Here is an 18,063-nt window from a genome sequence, read left to right on the forward strand (position 1 = left end):
TTTTGCGGCAATCATTAAGTGAATCACCGTGGTAGTTAAGCGAACCATGTGGTTGTTAAGCAAATCACACAGTTCCCCACTGATTTCGCTTGCTGGTCGAAAATGATCACGTGACCATGGGATGCTGTGATTGTCACCAACGCGAACCGGTTGCTAAGCGCCCAAATCGTGATCATGTTGACCATGGGGGTGCTGTGATGGTCGTAACTGTGAGCACCGGTTTTAAGTCAGTTTCTTCAGCACGGTCTTAAGTCTGAACTGTGACTAAACGAATGGTCATTGAGTGAGGACTACCTGTATGTAGCTGTCACTGCCAACCCATTAGTTAGGACAGAACTCTCGAAAGTCCCACCTACAAATAAGGCGATCTTCTGCTTTTATGTCTATGGGGATTAAAAGGCGGGGGGGGGGGGGGCTGGATTGCGCAAGCGCAGTGAGAAACGTTAGCTGATGGGGGGGTTTTCAGGGCACGGTCACATAGAGCTGTAGAACCTCAGACTGGCGCATCTGCTTGGATGAAGCTTTCCGAGCTCCCTGAAGATCCCCACTGCCCATGGGGAGTCCACAGTTCTGTCGATTTACTGCTGCGTGCGCTCCGCGGCTTCCTTCGTGGTGGTGCGAAAGCACGGCCCGTATCTCGGCCCCGCGGTCGACGTACACCCGCCAGCCCCGGAAGGGGCGGCGGCGGCGGCGGCGCCGCGCATGCTCCGGAGAAGCCCGTCTCGCGGCGGGGGCGCGTGCCCGGGCGGCGCGCAGGCGCAGTGGCGCGCCCCGCCCTCCCCCCCGAAGCCGCGTCGCACTCGCCGGCGCCATTTTGCGCGGCCGTCTCGCCCGCCCTCCGCGCCGCTTCCCTCCGGTTCTCCGCGGGCCGCGCTCGTCCGAGACAGCGGGAGCCGATGCACCCGGGCGTGAAGGTGTTCGTGGGCAACGTGCCCGAGGAGACCTCGCAGGTGGAGCTGCGCGACCTCTTCGAGGCGGCCGAGCCGGGCGAGGTGCTCAAGGTGGCCCTCATGAAGCAGTTCGCCTTCGTGCACCTGCGCGACGAGGCGGCGGCCGAGCGCGCCATCCACAAGCTCAACGGGCACCTGCTGCACGGCCACCGCGTCGTCGTCGAGCACTCCCGCCCGCGGCCCACGCACACCGTCAAGATCTTCGTGGGCAACGTCTCGGCCGCCTGCACCAGCGGCGAGCTGCGCGTCCTCTTCCAGGAGTTCGGGCCCGTCGTCGAGTGCGACATCGTGAAAGGTACCGGCCTCTCCGGCGGGCCGGCGGCGGCGGCGGCGGCTGGGCACGGAGCGGCCTCGCCTCCCGCTCGCGCAGATAGGCTGCCCCTGGACAGGGAGGCTCCGCTCCCGCCCCGCGCGCGGTGGGGGAGGCGGACGGGGGCCGAGGGTTCCGCTTCCGCGTGCTTTTTTTTTTTTACCCCCCCTTTCCCTTTTTGTTTTAAATGACGACCCCTGTTTCCCTTTTCATCTATTCATTAATTTTCACGACAGCTCCGACGCCGACCAAACGCACCCGCGGGCGGCGGTTTGCAAAGATGAGCGACGGGCCGCCCTTTGTCCTCCGGCTCGGGGTCTGCCACGCACGACGGAAGGGGGGGCGGGGCGGGGCGGCGGGGCGGGGCGGGGGGGCCGGGGGTCGCGCCCTCGTCGGCCGGGGCCGCCCACGACGGAGCGCAGCGCCGGGGCCGTCCCTCCTCCGGGTGCCCTCGCGGGCGGCGGTTGGTAATGGAGGGCGATTCGGCGAAGAGCGGGCGTGGCTCGGTAGGGACGGGTCGACCTGCCTCTGGCTCAGTTCTTGGTCCTGCAAACGCCTTGGGGGGGGGGCGGGGGGGCTCCAGTCTTGGCCAGAATGTGCTGCTCCTATCGATGGCCGCAATACCCGGACGGCTGGTGGTGGGAGGGCGAACCTCTTTTTTTTTCTTTTTGCCTCGGGAAGCATGCCAACAACACATTTAAGAACAGGAACTGGGGGGGGGGGTTAAATGCTTGGAGCCACGCTCTCCCCCTCCCTCTTGGGGCCAGACAAACGTTAATCCCCTGCCTTGTTCTGCGGAGAGCCCTGTTGTAGAGGGTGAAGGCGCCACCCCATAGCGTCTCCCCCCCCCCTTACAGTAATACTAGGCCATGGTGAAATTGAGGCAACCCAAAAGGTTTTGGGGTCCTCATCCAAGAATGTCGGGCGTCTGAATCGACAGTTCTTGACTCCATCGGGTTGGGGAAACAACCGCCAGCGACGCCCCCTTCTCCTTCAGGAGTTCTCCTCTGGGTGGTGTCTATTTCAGATAGGGTGAGTGGCTGGAGATAGCGGCCTGGACGTTTTCGTGCCTGTTGCCAAAAGGAAGGCTAAGGACTTGTGCCCAGTAAAAATCTTGTTATTTTTCTGGCGTGGCTTTTCCTTTACCAGTGCAGTGCAGAGAGCCGGGAGGGGGCGGTAATCTATGCTAGTAATCACTGATGAAGTTCAAAGTCTTTGTGAACATGGGCCTTGCCTTTCTAAAGCCCTGGCAATTGGGTTCCTGTGTCTTTTTAGTGACGACAACCGGTAGGTCTTGAGTTACACGTTAGTCTGGCAACTTTTGTCTGGTGGCTGAAGGATGAAAGTAGTCTGGCAAGTTTCCAGGAAAAAGGGTTTTCCGTGGTTGACAGAAAAAAAAGCCCTTCTTTCACTTCTTAATGATGAGAGTAATGTGTGTCTCCAGTTTCAGGGTATGTTGAGATCGTTCTGCATTGCCGATCTGATTTCTGTCAGTCATAAGATTTTGCTTAAACAGAAAGGAAATTTGGAGATCCTTTGCAACATTCTCCACAGTTGGCACAGTATGGCTTAGCTCCTGCTGTTTTCAGAAATTCTCTATGGTTAGGTTTGGGTTGATTTTCCCTAGGGAAAAAGAGCAAGGGAAGGGAATTGTAGTTCTGGGAAATCCAACACGGTTCATCAGGGAGCCAGCCAAAGTATGAAATGATCCGGCAAACGTGACATAAGGTTTAGATAAATGCACATGGAAGTGGGAAAAAAGGCATGTCAGAAAAGCAAGTGAACTAGAAGTGAACATTTTGCACTATTTATGGATTAATATATTTTTAAGGCTTAGTGGGAAAATACTTTGTTTTCATGAAAGAACTGAGAAGCACCCTCAGATGCCAATATAGACATGCAGATTGTTTTTATTTAAATTGTAGAATATGTAAGCTTAAGTCCCTACAGTTGCCAGCTGTGGTTGTGTTTTCCTGTTTTTCTCCCCCCCCCCCCCGCCCCCGCCCCCCCCCCCCCCAGTGGCCATTGGTTTGAAAGCCTTGCATGCGATTCAGCCACTGAATGAAAATATATCATTTCAGCATCCGGGGTTAAAATGTTCAAATGTTTCTTTTGGAGCTTTCCCAAGTCTGCCGTACAGTTGTAGGACCCGGCGTTACAGCACACGGTTCAGTACAGAACTGTGATCAGAGGCAACTGCCTCTTCAGCTCCAGTTATCAGCGGGTTCTCAGTATGGCAGACATGGATTCTATACTCCTCCATAGCCCCCGTGCTATTCCCCTTCAGGGTAAGCCGTTAGTTTTCCCAAGAGTAAAGTTGCTTGCTACCCAGGAATTGTAGCTTCTTAATTTATACCTTAGTTTCCCTTAGTTTCTGATTAAGTAGTAATGCATAGCTGGGTCCATTTTTCAGAAAAATGTTCAGCGGTGTTGGAAAGCCATGAGTCCCCACTTCTGGTTGGTTTCTGGTTTCTATTAGCTTGGAGTAGCAGGAAGAAATTTTGACAACTTGTTCCTAAGAGTTCAGATAACCTTGAGTCTATATCGTTACTAACGTGAATCCAGTAGGTGAAAGTCTGAGCAGGCAAACTTATATCCTGTGCCTGATGTGAAATGGAAGAGATGCGTGTATTCTGTGTTCTTAAGCTACATAAACACGTGTGAGAGAAATGCTCTGCAGAGCATAGGAACGTGACTCCTTCCCATATACAGCTTCTGTAGTCACTTGAAATTCATTTTTGTTAAAGCTGTGTATTATTCTACTGGCTAAAGCCGTGTGAAAATACAAATTTACTGTGGGTTGTCCAGATTAGGCCTCTGGTTTCATCATAGCAGATCGTTTCATTTTTCAGCCTTTCCAGCACAGTATTAAGCACACTATTTTAAAGTGTTTCTAAAAGACAAAGGCCCAGCCTAGTATTAGAAACAGTGGCAGCTGTGCTGTACCTGATGCATTTTCCATACATTTCAGTTCAGGTGAAGTAGCAGCATGGGAATCAGGAGCGGCTGTGTTCTCTGTTTTTGGCTGGGGGTGGCCTGCCCAAAGCATTCCAATTCTTTTATTCGGGATTAATATGGTGAAATAAAGAGGTGAAGCGCCATCGAGATAACTGGAAGAAACCTGTGAGATTATTTAGTCCCACTCACTGTTCAGAGCAGTCTCTGATGCACGGCTTGGACAGCCTCTGTCTAAAAGGCTTCCAGAGAACAAGTGCCAGCTGCTCATGAGGCAGTCTGTTCCACGGCCAGACCGCTCTCACGAGAAATTCCTCCTAGTGTTTGCCTGAGCCCTGTTCTAGTTTTGCTCTCCGGAGGAACAGATCAGACCTGTTCTATCTTCTGCATGGTGATCTTCCGGGAATTAATCCTCCTTTCCGTGAGCCAGCTGGGCAGATCCTTCAGATAGGAGAGGCGTTAGTGGGCAAGAGGGGAGCCCTGGCGCTAAGGCGGCAGATGTTTAAAGCAACGTTCAGCATCTTGTGCTAAGCTAGGTGCCAGTGCCCTCTTTGTTCCTGGTAGCTGTTAGAATTGCCAAGCAGCTACCGCAGACACGGACTGCTCCCCAGTGGACATGCGGCAGGTTGAGGCTTTTCTTTGTGTCCGAGGCATATCCAAGTAGGAGTGGTTTCCAGTAATGAAATGTCATGTGTCCCTTATTGATAACCTTCTGTCTGCTGCTTTATCAGACTATGCGTTCGTTCACATGGAGAAAGACGAGGATGCTAGAGCCGCCATTGAACACCTTAATGGAAGGGAAATCAAAGGCAAAAGAATTAACGTGGAACTTTCCAATAAAGCTCATAAAAGGGGGCCTGCTGGGCACCTTGGCCAGCTTGGCGGTGGAGCTGAAAAGAACAAAATATCAACTTTAGAGAAACTCCAGACCAGGAACGATGGCCTGAGAACCGGTAACCTTGCCTTCCCCATGGCAACGCCGGCTTATTCTTCGCTTGACTATGACTATCAGCAGCGGCTGAACAGTAACAATTTATCCAAATTTGACTCAAATGGCCAAGCCAGGCAGATCTCCCCTTCTCTTTTTGGGCGGGACCGGAGCCCCCTGAGACGCTCGCCCACAAGAGCGGGCTATGCGCTTCCGATGACTGCCCAGCAAGCTTCCTACAGAGACCAGCCTGCAGCGTCGCTTGGAATGGCCTACAGGCCTCAGCCGACCACTGGGCAGGCAGCCATGTACCGAGCCCAGCCCTCGACCGTGCTCGGAAATGCATATAGAGCCCAGGCCTCTGTGCCCATGGGGTCTTCCAGTGCCCAGACAGCAGCAGCCTCAGCAATAACCCCTTACAGCACCCAAGCCTACGGGACGCAGGCTGCTTCTTCCCAAGTTGCCTCTTACGAGGCCCAGCCCACCACGACGTACGCAGCCTCCTACGGGGCCCAGACCGCCGCCACCTACGCAGCCTCCTACGGGGCCCAGACCGCTGCGCTCTCTGCCTCTTACGGAGCCCAGCCGGCAGCCAGCCAGTCGGCCTTGTACAGCGCTCACGCGCTCTCAGCCCAGCCTGCCTCCTATGGAGTCCAGACCGCTGTTGGCCATGCTGCTTCCTACGGGGCCCAGGCCTCGTCTGCTCTCCCAGCTGCTTACGGGACGCAGTCCGCAGCAAACCTGGCAGCTGCTTACAGCATACAGGATGCCGCGGCTGCAGCTGCCGCGGCTTCCTACAAAACGCAGCTCTCCGCTTCGTTGCCCACGGCCTACAGAGCCCCAGGAGAAGCAGCCTATGCGGCCCAGCAGTCTGCTGCTGTCCCTGTGGCAGCAGGGTACAGAGCTCAGGCCGCAGCGTACAACGGGCTGGCTCAGTCTGCGCAGCAGGCAGCGTCCTATCAAGGGATGTCTCAGGCAGAAGCTGCAGTGCTCCACCCGCTGTACGAGCGCACGCGCCTCTCCCCGCCCCGCGGCAGCCGTGAGGATCTCTACAGAAAAGCAGCTGCGATGAACAAGAGGTACGCGGCTTAAGTCGGTGGTAATGCTATGCACGTCGGTCCCATGTTCTGTCCGAGCCGCTCTCTGTACTTCCAGAGGGACTCCAATGAGGCTTTGTTCTGCGGCTCCTAGGAGGTGGCAGGTCTCCTTCTCACCCTCGAATTTGGGGTGCGCTTGAAAAATAGGAATGGGTTGGGAATGGGGCTCGCTGACCCTTTGCTTCACTGGTTCTGCCTTCAGATTTTTTTCCCCCCTTCTCAGCTGATCTTTCAGCCCTTTTCTGTGCTTTTCTGTTTTAGGGAAGGGGAACAAATGTTAGTCGCACTCCTACTTCATTTACCCCTCTCCCAATCTGCGTAGTATAATTACCTGCATGTGAGAAGAGTGGACCTTCTAGGAACCGAAAATACCTGAGTGGGCGTTTCTCTGGAAGGCGTGCTAGCTCTGCTTCCTGAGCCAACCCTGTTGTAGGGACGCTTTAAGTCTCCTTAACCTGGCCTGAAGATAAGGGTTGCAGCTGCTTAAGGGCTGTATTTGCTTTTTCCCTGGTTCAGAGAAGCCAGTGTTAATTTTCTAGGTTCCAGTCAAATTGGCAAAAACTTGCCCTGTGCACCGCACCATGTATTTTGAGCCCCCTTCCGCACCCAAGAGCTTGGATTCTTGGGTGGTTGCGTGATCGGGTAGAATTGAGTCCAGGGTTCCGATGTGGAGCATCAGGCAGGATAACTGAATCCCTGAGGAAATTTTAAAAAGCGTTTTCCTTGCCAGGTTATTACCGGGGAACTTTTCCATGCAGGTACTAGGAGTCAGAAGTGCTCTCGGGCTTCAGCACTTGACCTTAACACAAGTTTGAGATCCCTTACCCATCTTCTTAGAATTTAATTTCTGGGCGATAGTATCATGAAGTCTGGAAGGAATTTCATAGGACTCTTCTTGAGCAAGTATAGCTAAGCCACGAAGAGACTACCCGTATCATCCAAGACACGGGTAAAATAGCTCCAATTCTTGCCGGATAAGGTAGCAGAGGAAAAACTGTCCCTTGAATTCTTCTAATAGGTCCCCTCTCTGCGCTTGCACCTGTCAGTGGCCTTCCCTGCCAGATGGGGGGAGGGCATCCATGTCACAGCTTATGTTTTATTGGGGCATTTGCCATGACCTCTTCTTTTTTTTTTTTTATTCATCAAATGTCTCTTCTCTTAACCAGGTACAATTCTGATCTCTCAGATGACCGCCGTTTATCTGACCTCTCTGATTTCCGCCGTTTAACAGACTCCCCCCATGCGTACCGCCATTCGCCAACAAAGGCTCAACTGGATTATCGCCGCCTCCCCGAAATGCAGTCTGATGCCCGTTATGCAGGTGCCTATGGCGATTACTTGCGTAATGCACAACTGCAGCTGCATGCTAGTTACCAGCGCCGCCTGTAGCGGAATTTCCCCGTCTCTTCTGGGGTGGGACTCTGTTGCTGTGGCATCCGCCGTCGTAACCCGTAGAGCATAACTCCAGCTGCTGCGTCCTCGATGGGCAGTTTGATTTCAGAATATCCTTTTAGTCCTGACATTTCTTTATCATGGATGCCCCAGGTCACTTTAGCTCTTATATTTCTTTTTGTCCTTTCTTATACCATGTAAAGGGTGTGCTATTTACCATAGTCGGCTAGTGAGTCATATATGCTGTCCGAGACAAACAGTTTTATAAAAGAGTCTTTGGGGTGATTGCCTTAACCTTAACATTAGGGCACTCTGCTCGGCCTCAGGAGCATTTCACATTGCTGCATATTCAGCCTCTTAAAACCAAAGTTTGGAGTGGGGGTGGCCTCGCAGAGAACAACGTTAGTTTCCGGTTCCTCGGTCTGGCCTTTCTCTAGATCCCACCAACGAGAAATAAAACTGTTCTACATTGTTACCTTCATTTAATGTTGAGAGAATCACCGAGTAACCTTTCCAAATCAGCTCAGTTGCATTTATGTAACACATCCTTCATTGATTTACGCCAGTCTAGACTGTGCAAGTAAACCTTATGTTAGAAGTGAGTTTAGATACTTTTTTTTTTTTTTTGGTATTACTGTAAATAAAATGGGCTGAATGACATTTTAGAACACCCGGTTGTGTTATGATTTTGGTGTCTGCGCGTGTGTAAGTACCCATTCATTCATCGTCTTCCTTTCACTGTGTAAACCAGTCTTCCTTCCCCAGCTTCGTCCTTCTGGATGTTTTATCCTACATTTCCTGTCATTCCTGACCATTTTCCATACAGGCTGTGGGTGAAGGGGGTTAACGATCCAGAGTAGCTGAAGGGGCTTAGGTCGGGAAACGGTGCTCTAAAACATTCACTCTGAGGACTGGTTTTGCCAAAGGGTACTGGAAGTGGGTGATCTGTAGTCAGACCAGGCGTGTCCGATTCATTTGAATTCCTAAGATCCAGCTCTCCCGCTCCAAGGTGCATAGCATTCATAGAACTGGTGTTACCCTTTCGGCGGAGTACTCAATGCGCCTGCAGCGTTAAAAGACGAATCGCTGTTGCTCAGCCCTGTGTAACGCAGTAGCAATCTGTGCAAAGCTCTGTCCTTCCATTGTGTTCTGGAGATAAATCACAGTCTTCTCTCCGTCCCATTCGACCTTCTTGCTGTTTGTTTATTTACGTATTTCTTTATCTTCGAATTTTATCACCACCCATCTCCCCCCGAAAAGGAGATTTAGATTTGTCAGAAACCAAGACAATGTAGCTTCTCTTGGGTAGGAGGAAAGGTGAGTTCCCAACACGGGAGGAAGGAGACGGATGCGCACGTGAAACTGGAAGGCCTGAAGTAGTTTTAAGGGGAGCCGTTGTGATTCCTGGCAACTCTCTGTGAAGCTGGAGAAAGCTTTTTCCCTGCTTTAAAACAGAAACGAAAGCTTGGGTTATGCATTGTGCTAGGCTGTGGCTTATTTAGCCAAGGTTTAATGGCTGGGCTTCTACTACAAATCAGTCAAACTAAGCAAACTTGGTGTGAACCACATCAAAACTATTTTAGAAGTATAGTCCATGAACTAGTCAAGCACAGCGGCAGCACAACGGAATAGCGGCATGGGCCGAACACAAGCTTGGCCCATAATAATTTAACAAATGTAGAAAGGTAAAGGCGGTCCCAGCTTGTGACTTTCCCAGTAAACTAGAATATTACACAGATTTTTATAGGATCGGGCTTTTTAGAAATGGAATAAAAGGTATAAATTGCTGTGCTCTGGCTCTGTATCTGATCCTTTTTTAAAAGGCCCTTGTAGGGATCTGCATGTTTTGCCTCCTTATTTAGCACTTCACTCAGACACAGTTGGCCCCAAAGAGCTGATGTAAGGTGAAGCTAACACTGCCCCTTTTCTGCCAAAGGGGCCATAATGCCATCCTAAACAGCACTCCCACAATAGTTCATAATGGGAAAGAAGCCTGCATTGTTATTCCATGCGTATCTTCTTCCTGGAAAAGCTCTACTGGAGTCATCTGGCTTGAAGACAAGTCTTTACGGGTTTTGAGAATGGATGCCGGGAAGCTGTGCACAACTAGGGAAGGAAGAGGTTTGACTTGATCCCTGTTGTGGAAGATGGGCTTTATCATGTCTCCAGGTATCTTTTCAGCTTCTACCCATTCAGGTTTGGGAGTGCGGTGTCAAAGCAGCGATCCTTAGTTTCTTTGTGATAGATAATGAGGGCCAGGACCATGGCTCTAAAAAAATGATTTAACACATCCATCCCCCCAACACACACGTAAATGGAACTTACACAGATGTTGATAGTGATACTCCCCTCTTGGAGTTGCTTACGCTTGGGTGCTGAAACTTCCTAAAGATTGGAGAAAGCTCCTGGCACCGTGAGCTAAGTAGAAGTGTTGACAGAAAATGCATGGGCCAGCTTCACATTGCAGAGGGGGAGGGAGAATTTAATGTAGAACCTGTTTAGAAATTGACTCTAGGTTTGCTGTAAGTTACAGCCACAAATTTAATTTAGTTCAGCCTCAGCAGGAGCCACTTCAGGACTCCAATCTGTGTTGAAGATCAAAGAAACTGGTTCTCATAACAAGAGAAAAAGTTTTGTTCGGTAGATCCTGAAGGACAATGACTTTGGGTCCTCCATTGTCACAAGGTTAGAAGTATGCCCCCCCTCCCCTGTTAAAAGAACTTAACAAAACTGGTTTTGCTTTCCACACAATCGTTTTTCTGTCTCTCTCCATCATGAAAGGCTGTCCTGCAACAAGTGATAGAGTTGAGCAATAAAAATAATCTTAAAGTTGTGAAAGGCATTATGTGCTGTAGCATCCTGGCATTTAAATAACGCAAGACACTTGGATAAGGAAATTCATTCTGGCACTTTAATTTTTGATTTTTAGGTAAAATTCAACTTGGCCAGTATGGTTTCTTAGCAAAACCTTTGTGTGTTCTTAGGCAATTGTAATACGGATCCTGTCATTTATCCCTGGCTAAAAGCCAGTTAATGTTGGTAACTATTTAATTGGATCTTTATAGTATGCAAACATAGGGTATTTATTTTGGAACAACTCATAGCTGTACAGCACTGAAAGATCATGAAAATGCTGCTTCCAGGAGGCACTCTGGCATCTTTCTGTTGTTGTTTTTTAAAACAAATTGCTTCTGGTTAACGGTGGTGAGAGGCTGAGCCGTTTCTACCTGATCCACAAGACTTGGGAGTATAGCCTCTAAAAGGCACTGGCGTGGGCTGTGTGGGCTGACTAGCCAGAGACCCAGTTTGTCACTTGCTTTGATTTCAACAGCCTATGACTTGATGGTTAAGCAAGCCTTTTCAGTGCTGCTCGTTGTATTAGTCCCACTCCTTCCAAGTGACAGTGGATCTCAAAACTGCAAAATCAACCATTGGGCCATGATGACATGTAGATTCATCCATCAATTCCTGGATGAGCCTCATGTGGCGCAGAGCAGTAGGCAGCAGCATTGCAAACAAAAACTCTCCCCACACCCTGAGTTCGATCCCAGCGGAAGCTGGATTCTCGGGTGGCCGGGAATCGACTCAGGTCGACTCAGCCTTCCATCCTTCCGAGGTCGGTAAAATGAGTCCCCAGCTTGCTGGGGAAGGTGACAACTGGGGAAGGCAATGGCAAACCACCCCGCTATAGTCTGCCAAGAAAATGCTGCAAAAGCAGCGTCCCTCCAAAGGGTCAGACATGACTCGGTGCTTGCACAGGGGACCTTTCACCTTTCATCAATTCCTGGGCAGCTCAGTCAAGAGAAGGGGGATCCTCAAGAAGAATAAGGCTTAAAGCTGGAGGTGAGGAGGGGGAAAAGCTGTGTTAAGCTGATGTATCAGTGGCTTGTAAAATAAACCCTTGATGAGACCTCAGAAGTCACCAAATTCTTTCAAGACAGTTTTCTGAAAATTAAGTTTCCTGAAAAATAACAGCACGCTGCCATCAGACTTTAAAACGGTGGGTTTATCTACATGGGCTGAAATACTGCAGGGGTCCCAAAGAAAAACCAAGAAAAGCCAACAGCCTATCCGAACAATCCGCACCTTGACAGCCCAAGCATCCCAGGAGATGGGAGGAGCCTGGTTCAGTTTTCTGCTGACTCTTCTGCTAGTGGGATCTTGGCAGCTGAGCACAGTGTTGTGCAAGATACAGTGAGCAATGTAGTTGAAAGAACCACCGGGCTTGTCGAGGTGTTGATGCAGGTCTTCCTGGTGTCACACGTTTTATTTTCCTTAAGCAGGGCTACAGGAAATGGTTGGGCTCTTGCATCTGGTTTCCAACCCCTGGTAGGCTCAGACACTGTGAGAGGCACCTGTGAATGAGAGTAACTTGGTGGTCCTGCAGAGGACATGTGTTTTACGAGGGACATCCAGCCTCGAGGAATCAAACCTTCCATTTTTCAGTCTCTAGAATAAACATGGAAACATACTTTATCTGCCTGGATTTTTTCGAGTTATAAGCTCCTTAATGCCCCAGATTAAAATGCTCTGTGTGTAACAGCATCTTTTTGCCCTGCATCTAATTCTGTTAGCCAGTTCTTTGGTGTTCACAAATACACTGCGAAAACAGCACCAGGCCCAAACAAATATAGCACATTGGTATACTTGGATTCCTCCGTTCCCCACAGCATGCTGAAAAATGACCCAGTTTACATGTGCAAACCCAGCCTTCTCTGGCCACAAACAGGTGTATCTAGTTCAGCCTTCTGTTCCTGTCACCTTTACTACTTAGACCAGTGTTTCTGAATCAACATATGCTGGCTGGGGAATTCTGGGAGTTGAAGTCCACACACACGCGCACGTGCGAAGTCGCCAAGGTTCAGAAACTGATTTAGACTTCCCCTTTAATCCCGTATTTCTTCCTTAGCCATAAACTCATGGCCCATGGGATTAAAGACAAGGGGCCTTCTCTTTCGAAGGCTCCTCGTGGCAGTAAAGCAGTCCTGCCTGATGACTTGTGATGGTTCCTTCTCTAGAAAAAAATTAATTCTGTTTTCCCATGGTTGTCTCCCTGGCTTGGGTATTCCAGCAGGAATGTCACAGGTTTTGGTGAAGTGAGGTATTTCCTTTTGCCTCCTTACAGTGCTATAAAATTACAAAGTCTGTGGCTTACTGTGGCAGGGACTGATAATGTCCCGGTTTTGTTTGTTTCTTTGCCTGAAAGGGGGGCTGTGTAGTAATTCACCTATTGCATCCCTATTGAAAGTGTGCACGCGTGTATCTCTTCTGTTTCAGTTCCTCCTGGGATATGAGTACTGCAGGCGTGGAGTTTCTTTCCGTATGAAACTCCACAGGCCACCTTTGGCGTGGCTAACTAAACTATACCTTTTCGTGGGTTCAGGCCTTACCCGAACCCTAACCTAAAAACAGGCTGGGGCTGCGTTACAAGTGAGGCCAAAATATGGGTCGCTGCTTCGTTTGCACGTTAAAGATATTCCCAAACATGGTTTATCAAATTAAGCCCCTAGGCTGGCTTTACACGACGCCCTGCCTGAGCCAAAACCGCGGGCCGCGAGTTTCACGACTCAGAGTATTTGAACCTGGAGAGCCGCCAAACCAGGCTGGGATCCGAGTGCCGAAACAAGCGTCCTCCCTCAAGCGCCAGCCCCGTAGAAACCTTTCGGCCCGGAATTGGCTTGGGCCGGGCTGTCCGCACCCCTCGCCCTTCGCCGGCCTCGGAACAGGGTCCTCCCCTCTCCCGCGGGCCCAGCGGCGGGCGGACGGAGGTGGGAGCTGCAGGCCGGGAGCGGCGGCGCAGCGTCCGGCTCGGGAAAGCGCCCCAAAGTTTGGATCGCGGTTCGGCGGCCGCGGGAGGGAAGGCTGGCAGCGAGCGGCGGAGCCTCCCAATGGTCCGGGGCGTCCCGCGGAGGCGCCGAGAGGGGCTCGCGCTCCCCCGCCGCGGTCGCCCCCGCCACGGCGGGCGCTCGGAAGGAGCTGCGCGCCCGGCGCTCGGAGCAGAGTCCCCGCGGCCCGAAAGGCGGCTCCTTCGGGCACCGCTCGCCCTCCCGGCGCTGCGGCCCCAGCGTCGCCCCGCCGGTTGTCCCGGGGTCAGTTCCGCCGCGGAGCAGAAGGTCCCGCTTCGCCTTTCCGCGCAGGAGGCTCGGTGGGCGCCGCCGCCCCGTTCCGCTGAAGGGCGCTGTCGAGGGTGGGTCTGCCTTTCTGGGCTGGAAGAGGGAGCCCTCCTGGCTATTGCCCGGGATGTGCCACGTTGCATTTCACGGATAGGGGAAAGCCCTTAAAATCTTGTATTTGAAGCCATTTCGACCTCAGGCAGTCCCCCTCGTTCACCATCCACCTCAGTTTACTGGATTAAGCCTTTCCCAAACATTCAGCTGTTGTTTTAAAGGATATTTCTCAACAAAGCCGTCCTTTTGGCTTGCGAGGTTGTCATTATCTTATTCTTAGTTTTCCAGTTACTCTTTCAGATCTGGGCTGAAGCCTGAAACCTTTGGTGACTCCGCTCACAGATTTTGGAGAAAGATAAGTCTTCTCCGATCAGGAGTCCTTGATAGGAGTTAGACATCATGAACAGGCAGCCTGAAGAGGAATCGTATCTAGATTATCTTGGATTGTGTTTATTAGATTTATATCCCACCTTTCCAAAGTCACCCTAAAAGCTTCTGTGTCACTCCATGGTAGCCAAAGGAGTCTGGTGGCACCTTTCCCAACTAACAAATTTTCTACAAAGGTATAAGACTTTGTGCATTCTAGCTCATTTCACCAAACACACAGAGTGGTTAAACTGATGTAGGATTTGAAAAGGGGATGTGACAACGGGAGTGGGGGGAAGATGGTTATGCAGATGCAGGTTATATGTGGGACAGATGACAAATACCTCAGTGTTACCTCAGTTAACATCTGTAATACACGAAAAAGCCGTTGTACATGTCAAGACCTTCTGAAATAGCCTGAACCCTTTCAATGTGTGTGACTTCAGCAGCTTCTGGCTCTATGATGCTGGTGTAGTTTCATCAAGATGGGACCCAGACCCTGCCACAAACCCAGATGTCTCCTTTGCCCTTCATTTATGCCAACGGCCCCATCGCAGGCCCCAGCAAGCCCACATGCAAGATCCGAGGTGCCTTTGTATGCTGTTCCTCCAATCTGGCATGTGCCCTCCTCTGCCAGCAATGTACCTCTGGATTCTGCATAGGACAGGATTCAAAACAAGGACGAAGTAATATCGGGACATTTTAATCTTGCGGAACACTCAATTACAGATTTCTGTCATTTTAGAATAACAAAACCACACGGGCACCTTAGCACGAGAAATTGCCAAGCACATCAAAAGATGCAGCCACCTTTGAAAGACCGGACACTGGGTTTTGACACACTACCGTTGCTAGCTGATGCACGCCATGTAAATTCTCCCACGCGTGCCTTGCCTCCGCCTCACCAGCCGTGCTCCCACTCGCTGCTTTCCTCAATCCCCTTTTCAGCTCCCACAGAAGTTTAGCCACTCCATGCATCTGACGAACTGAGCTGCAGCTCCCGAAAGCTTGTGCCATTAAATACAATCTGTCAGTTGGAAAAGCTGCTAATACTCCTCCGGGTTCCAGGAAGCTTCTGTGACAAAAAGAATTGGAATCTCGGCCCGAGCCCACATTGATTGCCAGTAATCAAATATTTGGCGGAAACGCCACTTTTTTCTTAGCAAAGAAAAGGCTCCACGAGCTTTCCCAAACCGGAGACGACGTGAGAACAAGCTTTTCCCGGAACCTTTGTGTGGCTTTTTCAGTTGCCGGAGGACGTTGAAAAGCGAGAGAGTTTTTTTTCCTTCCGTAGGAAAGTCCTACCCGGAGGTGGGCGGTTCCTGCGCCAGGACGGAGGGAGGCGTGGCTAGCGCCGGAAGTTGCGGCAGAAGGGAAAAATGGCGCTGAACGCGGCAGGTACGGTGGGGAGGGGAGGCGTCGCCATGATAACGGGTCTCTGGCCCGACGACGGGTTCGGGGTCCCGGCGAGAGGCGATGGAGGGCGGGGGGCGATTCGGGCGCCCGCCCCAGGCCTGGCCTTGACCGCGGCTTCCTCCTCTCCGGCGCAGGCCGCGACGACGCGGAGTGGGAGCCGCCCTCCGAGGCGGAGCTGAAGGTGATCCAGGCGCGGCGCGAGCGGCAGGACAAGATCAGCAAGCTGATGAGCGAGTACCTGCTGAAGGGCTACCGCATGCTGGGCGAGTGCTGCGAGGAGTGCGGGGTGAGCGGGGCGGAGGGAGGGAAGGCCGCCTCTGGGCGCGTGCAGAGTGCCCGGGCGGGGCTTTCTTCTCGCCGCCGCCGCCGCCGCCGCCTGCGAGGCAGAAAGGCTCCCCCTGACGGTCGCCACAGGTAGAAGCCGCGGGGAGAGCGAAGAAGGCTGAGGAAGACGAGGTCCTGCCCACGGCGAGGGGCGGCTCAGGCGAGATGAGGCTGAAGGAGACGCCAGGCCGCTTGGTGTCGCCTCGAACCCTTCTCCAGGGCCTGTTGGGGGCATGTGGTGTTGGGCAGGCCAGGTGTGAAAAAGCCTTTGGTAGCCATTTCCTTTGGCAAGAAAGGGGGGGGGGTCCTGCTCTCCCTTGCATGCCCATGGTGCAGCATTGGCAGACCAGCTCTGGCTTTACCCTTTTCTCCTCCCACTCCCTTTGCCACCTTGTCCTTCCAGACCATTTTGCTGCAAGACAAGCAGAAGAAGCTGTACTGTGTCACCTGCCAAGAGCTTAACTCTGATGTTGACAAGGACAATCCAGGTACGGCAGGCAGAGGAAGAGGGCGGTTGTTCCTCTGGGCCAGTCTGGTCCCTTCTGAGGGTATCACACTGTTATGAAGCAAAACTGTTGTGCTCGTTTGAGAGGGGGGAGCTGTTCTATGCTTCTGCAGCCCTGAATTGGAATGAACTGGGAGGGTGTCAGAAAATTAAAGGGATCTTCCTTTTGGTTGGGAGCAGCTTCAACTGTTAATTCTGCATCAGTAGATTATAAGCTGTGGAATGCAGTTCATACACAAAAGGGGCTTTTGGTGGTGGTTTTCTGCAACTGCTGCTTAAAATACAACTGCTGCACACTTTGTGCTGCTCTGACAACTGAGATGTTCTTATATTTGTGCAGCTCTGTTTGTAGTTGATTTCTGAGCAAACCAGAGGGGGGGAAAAACCTCTTTTTTGTCACAGAAGAGCCTGCACCTGATCAGGAGCATCTCAGTGTTAAATTGCTGCTGGAGACTGGACAGATTTTTCCAGCGTATATGAAAAGATTCCTGGGCTTTACAACTGTCCCAGGCAGTGCTTGTTGCTGAGCCCAGAAGTGCAGCCCATGTTACCACCTCTGTGCTCTTTCTCTCCCTCTAGCACTCAATGCACAGGCAGCTCTTTCCCAGGTGCGAGAACGACAGCTGGCTGCTAACTCTGATGGAGTTGCTTCCACCGAGTGCCTGTCCTCTCTGCCATCGGCCCGCCAGGTGCCACGCCCAGAGCACTGCGAAGGGGCAGCCTCAGGACTCAGAGCATCCGCCCCTGCCCCAGCCCTTCCAGTGTCTGTTGCTGCACCTGCTGCTCCGTTGACTCTCAGCCCCCTGGCTGCAGCAGAGGAGGCCCTTCTGCAGAAGATCAGCTGGGCGAGCCATCAGCTTCAGGAAACTACCACCATTGGAACAAGCATCCAGCTTTGTTCGCTCATCTGTTCTTGCACAGAAGCTCTCAAGGGCGTCAAGCAGCTGCAGCAGTGAGGATGCCCAGCTTGAAATAGCCAATGCCAGGCCATGGAAGGGAATGGAGCGTTGGCCATGCCTGGGGCACCAGAGGATCTTCCCTGTTCACCTTAGAGTCTGTATGGTTTAAACAAGGCTGGGCTCTCCCTTCTAATTAAAATGTGAGCTTTTTTGCCTCGTTCAGATTGTCCCGACGTTTGGGAAATGTTCCAGAGGATTTGCACGTAAGATGATCTTTCTAATCTGGGGCAAGGAAGGAATTAGATAACAAGTTAGATTGGTTTGGGGTTAGCCACATTTCGGGCACCAAATGTGGGGCTCCTGCAGACTCTTCAGCATAGGTCTGCCCCACATCCCGCTTGCCATCCAACGATTTGGGTTTATCGGTTGATTGTCCATGAAGCGTTAAAACAGGATTGTCCTTAAGTTTCAAGGCACAAGATACGATTGTGCTGGGTTGTGTCAAATCTCAGCTGGTTGTGAAGGAATCGGGTGTGACACAGGGTTTTGCCTGTATGGAGTGTGAGAGGCCAAGTTTGTGGTCCCGCTGTTTCGAAACTTTTAATAAAAAATACATGAAAAAGAAGCTACGAGCTGAGAAGTGGCAACTTTCTTCTCTCAGGCATCTTAGACATTCTAGTAAATAAAATTAAATCAATTCATGGAAGGCCTTGTTCAGCGGAATGAATGGGGAATGCTTTTATCCAACTGACAC

At 51.5% G+C, this 18,063-nt stretch overlaps 2 protein-coding genes across 2 annotated transcripts; both read left to right on the top strand.

The window, feature by feature from the left end:
• The first annotated feature begins 802 nt into the window (after nucleotides 1-802).
• On the top strand, nucleotides 803-8,292 carry RBM14 (RNA binding motif protein 14). Its single transcript, XM_063316969.1, has 3 exons — nucleotides 803-1,245; nucleotides 4,947-6,222; nucleotides 7,407-8,292. Exons 1-3 carry the CDS (start codon nucleotides 897-899, stop codon nucleotides 7,627-7,629), a joined length of 1,848 nt encoding a protein of 615 aa, XP_063173039.1. The 5' UTR covers nucleotides 803-896; the 3' UTR covers nucleotides 7,630-8,292.
• Nucleotides 1,140-17,529, top strand: ZNRD2 (zinc ribbon domain containing 2). The gene is made up of 5 exons (XM_063316970.1): nucleotides 1,140-1,245; nucleotides 15,460-15,563; nucleotides 15,716-15,867; nucleotides 16,309-16,393; nucleotides 16,990-17,529. Exons 2-5 carry the CDS (start codon nucleotides 15,545-15,547, stop codon nucleotides 17,364-17,366), a joined length of 633 nt encoding a protein of 210 aa, XP_063173040.1. The 5' UTR covers nucleotides 1,140-1,245; nucleotides 15,460-15,544; the 3' UTR covers nucleotides 17,367-17,529.
• Nucleotides 17,530-18,063: the final 534 nt, after the last annotated feature.

This window comes from Candoia aspera, chromosome 17 (genome assembly GCF_035149785.1).
Source record: "Candoia aspera isolate rCanAsp1 chromosome 17, rCanAsp1.hap2, whole genome shotgun sequence".
Lineage (NCBI taxonomy): Eukaryota > Metazoa > Chordata > Lepidosauria > Squamata > Boidae > Candoia > Candoia aspera.